The sequence below is a fragment of the Mandrillus leucophaeus genome, unplaced genomic scaffold, assembly GCF_000951045.1.
Source record: "Mandrillus leucophaeus isolate KB7577 unplaced genomic scaffold, Mleu.le_1.0 Scaffold235, whole genome shotgun sequence".
In the NCBI taxonomy this organism is placed as follows: domain Eukaryota; kingdom Metazoa; phylum Chordata; class Mammalia; order Primates; family Cercopithecidae; genus Mandrillus; species Mandrillus leucophaeus.
The window spans coordinates 2,362,302-2,379,870 of NW_012102421.1; the positions used below are offsets into that span (position 1 = coordinate 2,362,302).

Sequence of the window (17,569 nt, forward strand, 5' to 3'; positions counted from 1 at the left end):
GGCCTCCCAAAGTGCTGGGATTACAGGCTTGAGCCACCGCGCCCAGCCTCTTCTTAATTTCTTTATTGACCCATTCGTCACTCAAGAGCATGTTGTTTAATTTCCATGTGTCTTGCTATTGGTTTCTAGTTTTATTCCACTGTGATCAGAGAAGATATTTGATATTATTTCAATTTTTTTTTTGAACTCTTTAAGACTTGTTTTGTGACCTAACACGTGATCTATCTTTGAGAATGATCCATGTGTTGAGAAGAATGTGTATTCTGCAGTCATGGCATGAAATGTTCTGTAAATATTTAGTAGGTCCATTTGGTGTATGTTGCAGATTAAGCATGGTGTTTCTTTGTGATTTTTCTGTCTGGGTGTTCTGTCCAGTGCTGAAAGAGGGGTCTTTAAGTCTTCAGCTATTATTGTAATGGGGTCTATCTTTCTCTTTAGCTCTAGTAGTATTTGCTGGATGCTCCAGTGTTGGATAGACATATGTTTAAACATTTTACATTCTCTTGCTGAATTGACTCCTTTATCAATATTTAGGACCCCCGAGCACTTCAGCCCATGGTGGCTGGGCTTGCTGGAACTGAGATACTAACTGCTGAGATGGAAGATTAACCTCTGGCTAGAGCCGTCTAAATGTTCCTTCTGTGGGCACCAGCTGAGCTCTGCCCCATGTTACCTTCTGTTGTGATAGGGCAGCACCATATGCAAATGCAAAGTCCCACAATCACTGTGCTCTCCCCATCCCCAGGGTGCAGATTCTCTTTCTGCACCACGTGGCAGGTACCAGGAGGAATGGGGGAGGGGTGGTGTAGGAGATACAAGACTGTGTTTCCTACCCTCTTCAGTGCCTCTTTCCTTAATATGTTAAAACTAGGTACTATGATTGCTCACCTGATTTTTGGTTCTTACGGGGGTGCTTTTTTGTGTGGACAGTTTTTCAATTTGATGTTCCTGCTGGGGGACAATTGCTGAAGGCCTCTATTTGGTCATATTGCTCTGTCTTCCTCCCCCATATCATGATTCTGCTTTAACCAACTTGGACACTGAAAATCTCAACTTTTATCCACTACTAAGGGAATCCCTCAGATCCAGTCATTCAAAACTACTCCACCTCTCTAGCATCTCAAAGCTCTGTTGATATAACTCTCACAATTGTTTATTTCCTTGTGAATTCATTCATTAACTTTATTATCATATCAACTTCCAATTCACCCTGATCACTACTCTCTTTACTGGACAACCATTTTAACAATAACCCTTGACATTTGCTCCCTTGTCTTTTTATTATCTTGGGTAGCCAATGGGGTTGCTGAGTACTCCTGGTTGAAACCAAGAGACTACGTCTAAATATCTATGTAGGATTTTGAATTTTACTTCCTAAATTCACGCTATCTGAGGTAAATTCAGGTGATTATTATTGCTTTAAAATTTTCTAGACTGCATTGTTTTTTCTCTCTCTTTTTTTTTTTTCTTTCTTGAGACAGAATCTCATTCTGTCACCCATGCCGGAGAGTATAGTGGCATGATCATAACTCACTGTAACCTCTAACTCCTAGGCTCAAGTGGTCCTCCCACCTCAAGTCTCCCAGTAGCTAGCACTGCAGGAATGCACTACCACGCCCAGCCAAGATTTAACTTCTTTTTTTTCTTTTTTTGGTAGAGTAGTTAGCAGGGCTGTTCTTGAACTCCTGGGCTCAAGCGATCCTCCCACCTCAGCCTCCCAGAATCCCAAAGTGCTCACAGGCCTAAGCCACTGCACCTGGCCTCTACTATTGTTAAAGTCCTCGAAACACACAGAATCTCTTTCTAAGCTCAAACTAAAAGCATACTAAAGGCTACATATGTAATATATCTGGCATATGTATTTTTCTTTCATCTCATCAGCATTTAACTAAGGCAATATGTTAAAGTTTCATTAACATAGCTGTGGCTGATTTAAAATTTGCAGTAAATCAAAAGATGCTGAACTGAGGTTTACCTTCTCTTTATGAAGAAAAAAGTGTGAAGCAAATAAATGATGTCAATACGGCTAACATGATTCACACTAATCTAGAAAACAGTCTGAGCATTTGAAAATGTTGGCCAGGTGTGGTGGCTCATGCCTGTAATCCTAGCAGTTTGGAAAGCTGAGGCAGGCAGATTTCCTGAGCTCAGGGGTTTGAGACCAGCCAAGGCAACATGGTAAAACCCCGTTTCTACTAAAATACAAAAAGTTAGCCAGGCGTGGTGGCTCATGCCTGTAATTTTAGCTACACGGGAGGCTGAGACAGGAGAATCACTTGGACCCGGGAGGTGGAGGTTGCAGTGGGCCAAGATCGCACCACTGTACTCCAGCCTGGTCTAGCCTGGGCGACAGAGCAAGACCGTGTCTCCAAAAAAAAAAAAAAAAAAAGTATCATTTACATACTGCTGAAATTCCATATTATCTTTATCTCCTCTTCAAAACTGTTCTCCAAGGAAATAAGTAACTCCCTTTGAAAAACAGTACTTTCAAAAGTTTTATTTTTAAAGTATTAATTCGGCCACTTCTCCTTTTACACGTTTAACATTTATCCTTAGTTCTCCATAACTTTCCTGGTCTCTACTCTTTCACGTTCATCTTTTCTCTCTCATCAGTCTAGTCCCAGTTCTGCTCTGCCATGATCTGCCTTCTCACCTCCCTGTACCACTTGCTTTGTCTTTCAGTTTGTTTTCTTCTGGTATTTCTCTTGGGCATGCTGCCGAAGACCTTGAGGTAAGGTTTGAAAATACCGAGGAGTAAGAAGAGGACACTGAGATTAGGTAAGCAAACTTCTACTGTTCATTTTATGGATTCTTACTGACTATACTTGGCACAAATGAAAGGTAAAGTGATAGGCAAAAAAGGAGCAAAACTTAATAGTATCAATTAAAGTTAAGGAGACTGAAGACACTGAAAACTCTGGCATGGGAGAAGAAATAAGGCCACTATAGTAACTTAAGTCATAGAAAATTTTCATACTCTGATTAAAATATGCTACCAAGAAGAATGTTTCAGATGCAGTAGCCAGATATAGTACATGAAAAGCAGCTAGCCTGAAGCAGAGAGTAAACTGTGATTTTTGTTGGATCTGATGACTTAAGTCGGGCTAGCAAGAAATAAGAAGAGACCTTAAGGAAAAACACAAACAATATAGGTAATGGTGTTGGGGTTTTTTGTTAGTTGAATCAGACCTGAACTGATGTTACAGGAAAAAGCTAAGAAGCACCCATCTCACTAACAGTAGTGTCTTGACCTATATTCTTAACAGATCAACCTCAATATTATGATTATCTGTGATCACAAACGCATTTGTTTTCACCATCTAAAAGAGCAGGGATGCCATCCTGAACATTCTGGCCAAATTCCAACTCTGTAATTACTATCTGTTGAATGAATGCTACTATTAACTTGAGTAATTACTATATACTGAACTCCCACTGATACATTTACTTAAACATTTCTTGTATGGCTGTGGGTACTTTTATGAGACTAAGCCAGGAAGAAAGTTTTCTACACTAACAGGAAAACAAAGTAGTGGTTGGATAAAAATATAAGAAAAGTTTGCAGTAATTGAACATATCTTCACCAAAGTTCAGAGCTGTGCTGCTCAACCTGTTTTAGGAGTATATGGCAGGGGGCTGGTTCCCAATCCAGCTGAGAGATAAGAATAGATCATACTGCTGTCAATCAGAGGGGCTCACTCTGCCAGTAATTATTATCATCTACCGCTATCAAAATCTATGTTGGTCCATTTGTTCATTCATTCAGCATTTATTTAACAAAAAATGTAGTTTCTACTATGTCTCAGGCACTATGCTAAACATAAGGGATATAGTGGTGAACAAGACAGACAAAGTTCCTGTCCTTAAAGATCTTGTAATAGAGGAAAAAACCGGCAGTAAACAAACCAATATGTAAGATAAGTTAGTAAGCTGATTAGTACCAGAGAAGACACAAGAGTGATATGGTACACAGTAACTTAGAAGAGGTAATTAATATGTAGGATGGAAAGGCATGGTTTTTCTAAGAGGATGTCATTAAACCTTAAATGGATAACATGAAGCCAACTCTTGAAGAAGTCAGGAGAAGTGCATTCTAAGAGGAAAGGATAACTGCAGAGTCCTTAAAATGGGAAAGGCTTGGCGCATTCAATGAAACACAAGGCCAGTGTCGCTAGTGGGTAAGAAGTTGGTGCACACAAGGGCTAGATTAAAAAGGGCCTCTGGGTCTAAGTAAGAAATGTGGATTTTGTAGGGGAGGTAGGAATAATAAGTTAAAGATAAGTACCCTACCATCCTGGGAAGACTAAAATATTCATCTTCCCATATCCCTACTGAGAATCATCATCTGGATCTTTGTTACTCAAACCGCAGTTTAAAGACCAGCAGCATTAATTTTGGCATCAAGTGGGAGTTGTTTAGAAATTGAAAACTGGGCTCCATTTTGATCCTTCTGAATCTGAATCTGCATTTTAACCAGTGATTAGTATACATATTATAGGTGGAGAAAATTCATATAAAGTGCTGCTCTGAAAAGTATCTGCAACTCCTGGTGAACCATGGGCTCTAATGCAGATAACCTAAAGTTGGCTTGAGAGTGAATTAAAAGAAAAAAATTTACGTTGTTCTTCAGAGAATACAAATTCTAGATATTTCCAATGTTTTAACAAAAGGAGTTAAATATAATCATAGACCTAAACATATGAAAGCAAAAAAGAATTTTTTTGAAAAATCATAAAAGATGTTGCTAATCACGTATTTGGTATGGCTACTTTAGAGACATGATGTTTTCTAATGTAAAGATATTTACATGACAGCAAAGCAAACTCCATTTTTCAACTAGAAGAGTTGATTGATTACCCATCTCTTGCCAATTCCTATCTATTAACTAAGTAAAGCCCATCTCAAAAATATCTTTAATGACTGAGTCCACGCCTTATTCTAATTGCTTAGTTTCTCATACCTTATATTCTCAAATGTTTATCTTTTAATATCCTTCTTTTAACTTTTCAACTTTTTATTTAAAAAATTTCTAAACTACAGAAAAGATGAAAAAATAGTACAGTGAACATCCCTGTACTCTTCACCCAGATTCACTAATTATTAACATTTTGTCACTTTTGTTTATCTTTTTTCTCTATGTATGCCCATACATACTCAATTTTTTCTGACCTATTTGAAAGCAAATAGTTGCCATTCATATTTAACCCCTAATTACCTCAGCATGTACTATTGTCTATGAACAAAGATGTTATCATTTTTGATCAAGGATCTGATCAGACCATACATTACATTTGGTTTCTATGTCTCTCTAGTCTACAGAAGCCTCCCTCCAACTTTTTTGGTTGTTATGATATTGACACTTTAGAATTCAGTTGTTCTGTAGAATATCCTACAACATTAATTTGTTTTTCAGGATTAGGTCCAAATCAACCATTTTGGTAGGGAACATTTTGGTTAAATATTTCAGTGAGATCACCACAAAGTGATGTTTTATTTTAACTGTTTTCATAGCCCTGTGTTTATGTTTTATGTTCTCAAGTAAATTTTAAATAAGTACCTTCAAGGATGTGGCCATGCTTTCTATTTCTTTGGTATTTACCCAAAAAATGTAGTACAACCTTTGTGTATATTACATACACAATAAATAAATGAAAAACTCAAAAGCAGAGTTGACAACTATTTCTAAGGATAGCAGAATACATATAACTATTATACATTGAGTGGTTTTATACCAGACTAAAAATATTTGGGCTTTGCCTCTAAAATTTTTGAGAGAAGTAATTAAGCAGATAAACAGTTTAGAACAATACCTAATACAATATGTACAAAAAATGTCTAGGAAAGCTGAGGCTAAAGGTAGATATCAAGCAGACTGAACTAAGATTGTAAGGTGAGGGAATAAAGAGGATGATCAGGTAACATATCTCAAAATATTTTTATGAGTAAACTGAGCTTTACATGGAAGCTTGAGATAACAGATTTAAGAAATATCTCATCTTTTAAGTTGTACTTGATTAGAAACTATTTCTTAGAGAAGAAAGAAGAGCAAAATAGTTCATTTAATTCTTATTTAAGCAGCTGACAGGCCAGGCGTCTGTAATCCCAGCACTTTGGGAGGCCGAGGTGGGCGGATCATCTGAGGTCAGGAGTTTGTGACCAGCCTGACTAACATGGTGAGACTCAGTCTCTACTAAAAATGCAAAAATTAGCTGGGTGTGCTGGCGCATGCCTGTAATCACAGCTACTTAGGAGGCTGAGGAAGGAGAATAGCTTGAACGTGGGAGGCGGAGTTTGCAGTGAGCTGAGATCGCACCACTGCACTCCAGCCTGGGCAACAAGAGCAAAACTCTGCCTCCAAAAATAAAAATAAAAGATTTTTTTAAAAAAAGGTAGCTGAGAACAGTACACACAGACAACAAAACATGATATTAAAATAAAAGTGTTATATCAGATGGGGTTCTGATATAACATGAAATAATTTAAAAATTATTTCAAAACATACAGTGCAATTTTGAGAGTTTACATTTAGATGAAGCTTACTAGATTAAAAGTGAAGTACACACGAAAACACGTCACATGAAAGAAAGGGAAGCAGTAAATATGACTTGTTTGAAGAACTGTGTCTACATAGAACAAGAGATCACAAAACTGGAGATAGGGTATATAAAGAACATTTGTTAAGTAAGCCATTCTTAATTAAGATCAGGTTTTGAACTACCAGCTGGTATTTTGAAGTATGTCAGCTAATGATTAAGACTATTCTTTTACTCTGCCCCATACAAACATTTTTTAAGTGTTGGTCATTCTGTAATCCAATTGCTTTTAAGATAGCATTTATGTTTCTCTCCTGCTTTTTATCCTATATATAACTAACAAGTTACTAAAAGAAAAACAGAAGTTTTATCTCATCCAAATGCAACTGGGAAAATATACTACATGATGCCTATAAATGTCATATGTGGTGAGCTCCTCCAGATTTACATTTCATGAAAATAATGGTTGATGTCATTGCCAGACATCTTGTAGTTACCAGGAAACTTTGTAATGCTGAACAAACAAATTAACATTATTTTTCTAAAACGTACTACTGAATAAATCTGAAATTATTATCTAAGCATGAATATATATTCCTTTTAAACCAAAGCATATTTTGAAAAGCGATAATGCCAAAAGATTTAAAACCCACTACACACTGTATAAAAACAGAATATTTAGGATACTTGCCCTTGAGATACACAATATTACATAATGAATAGTTTTTATGACACACATAGCTAAAAACAGCTCATGTTTCTTCCCATTTATAGAAGAGTTATTTGGTTTGGCCGACAGATGTGGAATTTTGATTCTATGAAAAACAGTACTCCAGGATCCTGCAAAGAGCCAAAAATTACATGGGCAGATGACATACCATATACCACTAGCCTTTATAAACAGCTCTCCAGCAAGAAAGCCAACCTTAGTCTCATGTGTCAATGTAATTCTCTTGTTTAAGTGTAAGGATTATAGTTATGCTAAATAGTGAGATAACAGTCAATTCTGTAACAAGTTCAAACACATAAATATCGTTATAACTACAGGACCATCACGAACACCTTTCTAATAAGCCTACTCTAATTTGGCATTTGATCCTAAGTAGTATTTTCAAACATTATCTTTCCTTCTCATGGGGTGGAATTCCCATGCCCTTCCATATTTATAGAGAGAACTTTATAATTGCAATCAAAACTCCAAGTGTGGGAGAAATGTATGCTACTACTATTAAAGAGATGAGCAAATTTTATTTCATAAGATAATTTCCTCTACTTTTCTTAAAGCCATTTCACAAAATTATCTATTCGTTTATCTAAAACTTCTTGAGAATTTAAAAGGTAAGATGTTGAAGAAGCCACAATCCCTGTTCTTGAAGATTTTATAGCTTTTATGTATACATAAATATACATGAACTATATATACATTTAAAAGCTATATATATAAACTCTCTCTGTATCTCTATCTATATCCAGTAAAGAGGGACTAGTGACAAAATTGAGTACAAGTATCCATCAAATATTTCTCTGTCATAAGTTGAGACAATAATTTTTATTGCAGGGTATCATGCCAAAATTATATTTTTAAAAGGATACTACGCTGAGGAACATCAATTTTCTCCTCAAAAATTCAAGCTATTCATTAATCATTTACTTCACAAATATTTGAGTACATACTATATGCAAGGAAATGTGTCAAATACTGTCGAGTAAAATTATACAAAAGTTAGCTGGCCCTCTCCCCTAAAAGGCTTATGATCCATTGAGATCAGAACTCACATCCCTTTAAAATACTTTATCCCCTTGAGCTAGAAAATTTGAGTGAGGAAGTTTTAGAAAACATTTGGGCATTCCTTAAGTGGTAATTACCTGATCTTGCAATGACATCACTGGATTATTTTTGGTAGTGTTGATATGAAGAACATGGTATTTATTCTTTGCACACAGGTCATAGGCGATATTGGTAAATGAAGTGCTTGCAGTTTTGGGAACTCTGTTATAAATGATCACCATATCCTCTTCCTCATCTAAAGTGGCATCTTGCCGAGGGCCATCCATTGTATGTCGCTGCTCAATTTCTCGGACTTCATGTCTTGCAATAGCCCTTTCTGCAAAGAAAAACAGATACAAACTAAGTTTTTAAGGACACTATAAGGAAGTTATGAACACTGAACTTTGAACCATGATTAGAAAAGATACAAAAAAGAAAACAAAAAACAAAAGCAAAGAACCAAGGCATGTGGAAAACATGGGTAAATTGCTTGGGTTTCTAAGAGGATCTAGTTGATTCTAAAACAGCTGTACAGCCTGGAACATAATCTTCCTATTCAAGAACTGGGTAAGAGCTGTTGAAGAAATGTTTTGAGGACCAAAGCTGCAGAATTCCTTATGAAGGATAATACATATGCATATCAAGAACAAAGGAATAAAGAGTCAACAAGTGTAGAATAGCACAGACCACAGAATACTTTAGTGTAGTTCAAAAGTCACTTTATATTCTAATAGAATTCCTACAGCCTAAATTAATTCTCACACAAAGATTGCATGGAATACTAAACTTCACAGTAAAAAAATGAACTTAGAATTACTTATAAGTTAAGAAAAGGTTTTGAAATTTATTACCCAATTTAGTTATTCTCTGGTTTATAAAAATGTAGCGGTGCAGTGATTATAAATGCTTATATGACTTAACAAGAGTAGAAACAATACTACCACAAATCCTTTTTCTTTTCGGTGTTGCATTAGAAACTATGTTTATCACATGGCTATGCTTTTCCCTTAAATTTCATGGTTCCTCTAAAATCACCTATCTACTATGTGGTTCCCAAAGCAATTACATTTTGCTTCCTAGTATTCTCTATTTAATGCAAACTTCACTTTCAAATATATATATATCTCTGTATATTCAAATATCTATATATTCTAATATATATTCAAATATATATATATTTTCGTATACATATATATGAATAAGGATGCAAGAAAAGGAGAGGAAAGAAGGAAATGAGGAGCATGAAATCTCTAGCAAGACTGCAAATACTCTGCACAGGAGTAGTTACACATACAGCATGTACTCTCTTAACCCCCAAGTCTTTGTGCAAGCTATCTTACCTATCTTGAACAGTCTTCCATTTCCCCACCCAACCTTTACATTTCAACTCAGTCGCTACCCAGGGAAGCATCTGATAGCTCTGACTAGAACAAATCATCTGTTTCCCTCCAGCTTTTTTTTCTTCGGAGATGGAGTCTCGCTTTGTCACCCAGGCTGGAGTGCTGTGGTGTGACCTCGGCTCACTGCAACCTCTGCCTCCTGGGTTCAAGCAATTCTCTGCCTCAGCCTACTGAGTAGCTGGAATTACAGGTGCCCGCCACCACACCCAGCTAATTTTTGTATTTTTAGTAGAGACACGGTTTCACCATCTTGGCCAGGCTGGTCTCGAACTCCTGATCTCGTGATCCACCCACCTCAGCCTCCCAAAGTGCTGGGATTACAGGCATGAGCCACCATGCCTGGCCATCTTTTAAAAAATATACATGCACCTATCTTATACTACATGTCTCATTATATTTATCATAATTGCAGTTTTACATTGCATGTGTGGTTATTAGTGTCCCCTATGATGCTGACAACTTAATAAAGTAAGATGAAAAGCAATGTGGTATAATTACAGCAACAAGTGCAGACTTCAAATATTGCCAGAGCATGCATCTTTGATTTTGGTTGAAAAGACATGGACACCATGTTACATAGAGTACACTCTGAGCTGAGGATTTGCATTCAAAAAACCTGAATTAAAAATTCCAGGCCTGCTGCTTACTAGCAGTGGGCTTTCCAAAAAAGAAGTACATATATGAGAGATAGATATATATATGTGTTATGTATTTATATGCAAATATACATACTCTTTTATTCTGGGGGGAGGTGTGAACTGAAAATGGGGAGAGAAAAAGATAATGAGCTTAATATTGAATACATTGTTGGACAGCCTGGGTCATCCAGGAGATATAAGATCATTGGGCATACAGGTGTACAGTTGAGAATAAAGGTTCAAATAGCAGACAGACAGCTGCCTAGACAATATATAGTATGTAGCACAGACAGAGACCCTAGGATAGAATCTTAGATAATACCAATATTTAAAAGGCAAATAGAAAAAGATAATCCATAAAAGAAACTAAGAGTAAGAAAACTTTAAGGAAGCACATACCATAGTATTTTTCAAATCAACAGTGCTTTATAAACAAACCTACAAATCAAGGTAACATACTATAAGCATCCATACAAGATTTGGAAGTTGTCTTAGATTAAATTCAACTAATTTTTACTGAGAACCTATGAACATTATTGTTGTTATTATTATTAGAGATAGGGTCTCACTCTGTTGCCCAGACTGGAGTGCAGTGGTGTGACCATGGCTCACTGCAGCCTCGACCTCCCCAGGCTTAGGTTATTCTCCCACATCAGCCTCCCAAGTAGCTGGGACTGCAGGTGCACATGATCACATTTGGCTAATTTTTGTATTTCTTGTAGAGATGGGGTTTCACCATGTTGCCCAGGCTGGTCTTGAACTCCCAGTCTCAAGTGATCCTCCCTCCTCAGCCTCCCAAAGTGTTGGGATTATACGTGTGATCCACTGTACTTGGCCTGAACATTATTATATTCAATAATTTTAAAGGAACCGTATGTTCTAAACAACTGCCGCAGCTGTTTAGAAGTTCAAACAGTTCAAAACTATTATGGTAATGTTATGTCCAAACACCCTCCCCTTTTCTACTAAGGGAAATACAACAGGACTGTTGGCATTCAAGTGCTGACAGAAATGTGAGAGGTTTCTTCAGCAACACAGATATATGTGAAATTACCTTTAAAAGATTCACCTACTCACACAAGTAGGAGTTTGCGCTAAAGAAAAAAAAAGATTCACTTACAATCAACAATGCTGAATTTACTCATACTAGTTTTTTCTTCAAATCAAATACTTGGAAAAAAAGATTGTTTTGTGTTATTTCATAAGCAGGTATTCATTTTATCTATAAAAAAACATGAAACAAACTGCAAAACTGTTTTATAATTACCTCATCAACTTTGCTACACCTCTGGCAGGGTCATGAAACAAACATGTTTTCAAAAAGTAATTATTATTCTTGGTTCATTATGTCTATTAAATTATATAAACTATATTTCACACAATTTTAGAAATGTCTTAAATTATGAAAAGGTAGAAATATTGGAATCACTACTTTCCTCATTCGAATAGTATTTATATGCATTTTCTATTTCTCAAGTGTTTTTATTTTGCTTAAATATATAGAACAATTATTAATAGAATGTTAGGCCTAACACTACATAAAAAGGTAAAAATTGTATGGAAAATTAAGAACAATTTTGTTAGTAATATTAAACCATATCTCAGTTGAATAGCAGTAACTATTATTGATGATAAATTACTATCTTTCTTCTCCTGTGACAGTACTTAAAATCAGTAAGGATGTTTTCAATATGGTCATTTTCTTTATTTACTAAGTCAGTATTAGACAGTTAAAATTTTTTTTTTTTTTAGCAAAGATGCTCTGCATCTGGTTAGTACAGCCTCTTCTGAGGCTTTCTTAAATCGTTGAAGAAAGTTTATTAGTTACGTCACATTTGTAGTGCACTTAGAATGTAGGCAGCATAATCAAAATACTTAGGATACATTTCGACGGAATGTTTTCTTCATGTTTGAGTAATAAATTGCAGTTCACCCTTGAACAACATGGATTTAGAACTGCACAGGTCCAATACGTGGATTTTTTTTTCAATAAAATTTACACTGAGTGTGCCTGCTTCTCCTGCCTCCTACCTCCTTTATCTCTTCTGCCTCTGGCACCCATGAGACAGCAAGACTAGGACCACCTCTTCCTCCTCAGCCTGCTCAATGTGAAGATGACAAAGATGAAGATGTTTATGATAATCTATTTCCACTTAACAAATAGAAAACATATTTTCTCAGAGCCTGGCATGGTGGAATGCACCAGTAGTCCCAGCTACTGCTACTCAGAAATTGAGGTAGAAGGATTACTTGAGCCCAGGAGTTTGAGATAAGCCTGGGCAACATAGCTAGACCCCCATCTCTTAAAAAATTTTTTTAATTAAAAAAATACGTATTTTATATTTCCTGTATGTTAAATAACATTTTCTTTTCTCTAGTTTACTTTACTGTAAGAATACAGTATATAGCGCTGGGCGCGGTGGCTCACGCCTTAATCCCAGCACTTTGGGAGGCCGAGGTGGGCAGATCACGAGGTCAGGATATTGAGACCATCCTGGCGAATATGGTAAAACCTTGTCTCTATTAAAAATACAAAAAAAAAAAAAAAATTAGCTGGGCATGGTGGCAGACACCTGTCGTCCCAGCTACTCAGGAGACTGAGGCAGGAGAATGGCGTGAACCCAGGAGGCAGAGCTTGCAGTGAGCGGAGATCATGCCACTGCACTCCAGCCTGGGTTACAGAGCGAAACCCCGTCTCCAAAAAAGAAAAAGAAAAAGAAAAAGAAAGTAGTATATAGCATTACAAGAATACAGCATGTAATATGCCAATATACCAATAACATAAACATCAACTGTTTATGTTATCAGTAAGGCTTCTGACCAACAGTAGCCATTGATAGTTAAGTTTAAAGGTGTTGGGAAGTCCTTTGAAAACCGGCACAAGACAACGATGCCCTCTCTCACCACTCCTATTCAACACAGTATTGGAAGTTCTGGCCAGGACAATCAGGCAAGAGAAATAAATAAAGGGTATTCAAATAGGAAAACAGGAAGTCAATTTGTCTCTCTTTGCAGATGACATGATTGTATATTTAGAAAATCCCACCGTCACAGCCCAAAATCTCCTTAAGCTGATAAGCAACTTCAGCAGTCTCAGGATACAAAATCAATGTACAAAAATCACAAGCATTCCTACACACCAATAATAGAGAGCCAAATCATGAGTAAACTCCCATTCACAACTGCTACAAAGAGAATAAAATACCTAGGAATACAACTTACAAGGGATGTGAAGGACCTCTTCAAGGAGAACTATAAACCTTGCTCAAGGAAATAAGAGAGGACACAAATAAATGGAAAAACATTCCATGCTCATGGATAGCAAGAATCAATATCATGAAAATGGCTATAGTGCCCAAAGTAATTTATAGATTCAATGCTATCCCCATCAAGCTACCACTGACTTTCTTCACAGAATCGGAAAAAACTACCTTAAATTTCATATGGAACAAAAAAAGAGCCCGCATAGCCAAGACAATCCTAAGCAAAAAGAACAAAGCTGGAGGCATCATGCTACTGATTTCGAACTATACTACAAGGCTACAGTACCAAAACAGCATGGTACTGGTATCAAAACAGATATACAGACCAATGGAACAGAACAGAGGCCTCAGAAATAATACCACACATCTACAACCATCTGATCTTTGACAAAGCTGACAAAAACAAGTAATGGGAAAAGGATTCCCTATTTAATAAGTGGTGTTGGGAAAACTGGCTAGCTATATGCAGAGAAATGAAACTGGACCCCTTCCTTACACTTTATACAAAAATTAACTCAAGATGGATTAAAGACTTAAACGTAAGATGTAAAACCATAAAAACTCTAGAAGAAAACCTAGGCAACACCATTCAGGACATAGGCATGGGCAAAGACTTCATGACTAAAACACCAAAAGCAATGGCAACAGAAGCCAAAATTGACAAATGGGATCTAATTAAACTAAAGAGCTTCTGCACAGCAAAAGAAACTATCATCAACGTGAAAAGGCAACCTACAGAATGGGAGAAAAGTTTTGCAATCTACCCATCTGACAATGGACTAATATCCACAATCTACAAAGAACTTAAACAAATTTACAGGAAAAAAAACAAACCCATCAAAAAGTGGGTGAAGGATATGAACAGACACTTCTCAAAAGAAGACATTTATGTAGCCAACAAACATATGAAAAAAAGCTCATCATCACTGGTCATTAGAGAAATGCAAATCAAAACCACAATGACATACCATCTTATGCCATTTAGAATGGCAATCATTAAAAAGTCAGGAAACAATACATGCTAGAGAGGATGTGGAGAAATAGGAGCACTTTTACACTGTTGGTGGGAGTGTAAATTACTTCAACCATTGTGGAAGACAGTGTGGCAATTCCTCAAGGATCTAGAACCAGAAATACATTTGACCCAGCAATTCCATTACTGGGTATATACCCAAAGGATTATAAATCATTCTACTATAAAGATACATGAACACGTATGTTTATTGTGGCACTGTTTACAATAGCAAAGATGTGGAACCAATCCAAATCCCCATCAATGATAGACTGGATAAAGAAAATGTGGCACATATACACCATGGAATACTATGCAGCCACAAAAAAGGATGAGTCCATGTCCTTTGCAGGGACATGGATAAAGCTGGAAACCATCATTCCTAGCAAACTAACATAAGAACAGAAAACCAAACACCGCATGTTCTCACTCATAAGTGGGAGTTGAACACATGGACAGAGGGAGGGGAACATCATACACCGGGGCCTGTTGGGGGATGGGGGCTAGGGGAGGGATAGCATTAAGAGAAATACCTAATGTAGATGATGGGTTGATGGGTGCAGCAAACCACCATGGCACGTGCATACCTATGTAACAAACCTGCATGTTCCGCACATGTATCCCAGGACTTAAAGTATAATACTAACAAAAAATTCTTAAGATAAAAATTTTTTAAAAAGTTGTTGGGAAGACAAAAGTTACATGCAGATTTGATGACACAGAGGTGGGGAGTGGTGCCCTAGCTCCCACATTGTTCAAGACCCAAATGTATAGAGAATCTGCTATGCAGCTATCTCAGGCTCACCACAAAATGTATAGCCTACAGATCACACGGGGTGCAATCTAAGAGTCATGGAAATTGCAGGCAAGCCAGGCATCAATGGCACTATTATTTCCAACTGAGGATGGACACTCAACTCCATGGCAATTCTAGTTTCTCCATACTGCTCTGACAGGTAACTTATTCCCCATAAAATGAATACACAATGAGGAATCGGGAGTAATACAGATGAAACAAAAGAAAGCTGTTGTGAGGCTATTTAACTAATTCTTTTTTTTTTTTTTTTTTTTTTTTTGAGACGGTGTCTCGCGCTGTGTCACCCAGGCTGGAGTGCAGTGGCGCGATCTCGGCTCACTGCAAGCTCCGCCTCCCAGGTTCACGCCATTCTCCTGCCTCAGCCTCCGAGTAGCTGGGACTACAGGCGCCCGCCACCTCGCCCGGCTAGTTGTTTTTTTTTTTTTTTTTTTGTATTTTTAGTAGAGACGGGGTTTCACCATGTTAGCCAGGATGGTCTCGATCTCCTGACCTCGTGATCCACCCGCCTCGGCCTCCCAAAGTGCTGGGATTACAGGCGTGAGCCACCGCGCCCGGCCTAACTAATTCTTGCTTCACCATCACTTACTGTGAGTTGACTGCCCAGCCAAACACCATCTGATCCTCATGGAAGTAATATTTTGTAATCATTGCAAATTAAGTAAACTGTCTGACTGTATACATTATTTTCTTAAGAGTATTGTTAGCCTGGCCAGGTGCGGTAGCTCATGTCTGTAATCCCAGCACTTTGGGAAGCCAAGGCAGGAAGATTACTTGAGCTGAGGAGTTCAAGACCAGCCTGAGCAACACGGCAACACCTTGTCTCTACTAAAAAATTTTAAAAATTAGCTGAGTGTGGTGGTGCATGCCTGTAGTCCCAGCTACTCGGGAAGCTGAAGTGGGTAGATTGCCTGAGCCCAGTAGTTTGAGGCTGCAGTGAGCCATGTTCACGCCACTGCGCTCCAGCCTGGATGACAGAGCAAGCCCCTGTCTCAAAAAGAGTATTATTAGCTTGAATCAGTCTCCCTGAGCACAATCACTATGGGGGACTAACAAAATAAATTTCTATATGCAAGGCAGAGACAGAGATTCTGAACACCAACAAATGCTTTTTTGTGTGGTTTCCAGACAGTCAACAAGGGATGCATATGGTACCATTCAAACTGACAAGTTATGAATCATCCTATAAAAAAGAGCTAACAGTGACTTCCACTTTAAGGGAAGATGGAGTAGACTTATGTTTCACTATTGCCCCTTCTAAGTACACCTAAAAACCTGGCACACAATACATAAAACAAATATAAGACTCTAAGAGAAGACAGTAGACTACTAGAACCCCTGGGACCGGAGGACAATACAGTGCTGAGTTGCCCTAAGTTTTACTTATGCCTCACATATTCCAGACTTGGAGCTATAGAAGCTGGCAACCTGGAAACAAGTACAGACAAAAGAATCCCTATAAAAACCTATTCTCTGTAGCCAAAGGACCAGGAAAGGAAGATAGAAAGCTTAGATAATAATCACTCTACAGTAGCCAATTTCATAGGATAAACCGGCCCCACCACCAACTCTACAGGACAAGTAGGGAGTCTAGACTTCCACCCTCACAATGCCCAATATCCCTGATGGAGTGATGTCAGAGAAAGCCAAGTACAGGGTCAGGACTTTCATCTCAGGCAGCAGGTAACAAGGCACCTCTGCAGTATCAGTGGAGTCCAAGCAAGGAAACAGAAGATTTAAATTAGACCCAGAGTCTTATAATACAAAAATGCTCAGGTTTCAATCAAATACTATTCATCATACCAAGAACCAGCAGTATCTCAAACTCAATGAATACAATCAAGAAATGACCAACACCAAAATGATAGGAATGTTAAAATTTATCAAAGACTTAAAGCAGCCATGATAAAAATTCTTTAATGAGCAATTGTGAACATGCTTGAACCAAACAAAAAAAAAATAGAAAACTCCAGCAAATACAATCTCAGCAGAGAAAATGAAGATACAAAAAAGAACCAGGCCAGGAGCAGTGGCTCACGCCTGTAATCCCAGCACTTTGGGAGGCCGAGGCCAGTGGATCATGAGGTCAGGAGTTCAAGACCAGCCTGGCCAACATAGTGAAATCCTGTCTCTACTAAAAA

The 17,569-nt window shown here is 37.6% G+C and overlaps 1 protein-coding gene across 1 annotated transcript in view; it reads right to left on the minus strand.

Annotated features, from left to right (window-relative positions):
- The window catches only part of HS2ST1 (heparan sulfate 2-O-sulfotransferase 1), a 200,339-nt gene that overhangs the window by 33,143 nt on the left and 149,627 nt on the right, over window positions 1-17,569 (minus strand). Inside the window, exon 2 of the mRNA XM_011982091.1 lies at window positions 8,400-8,638. Coding sequence (XP_011837481.1) covers window positions 8,400-8,638 — 239 coding nt within the window. The remainder of the gene's footprint in view (window positions 1-8,399; window positions 8,639-17,569) is intronic.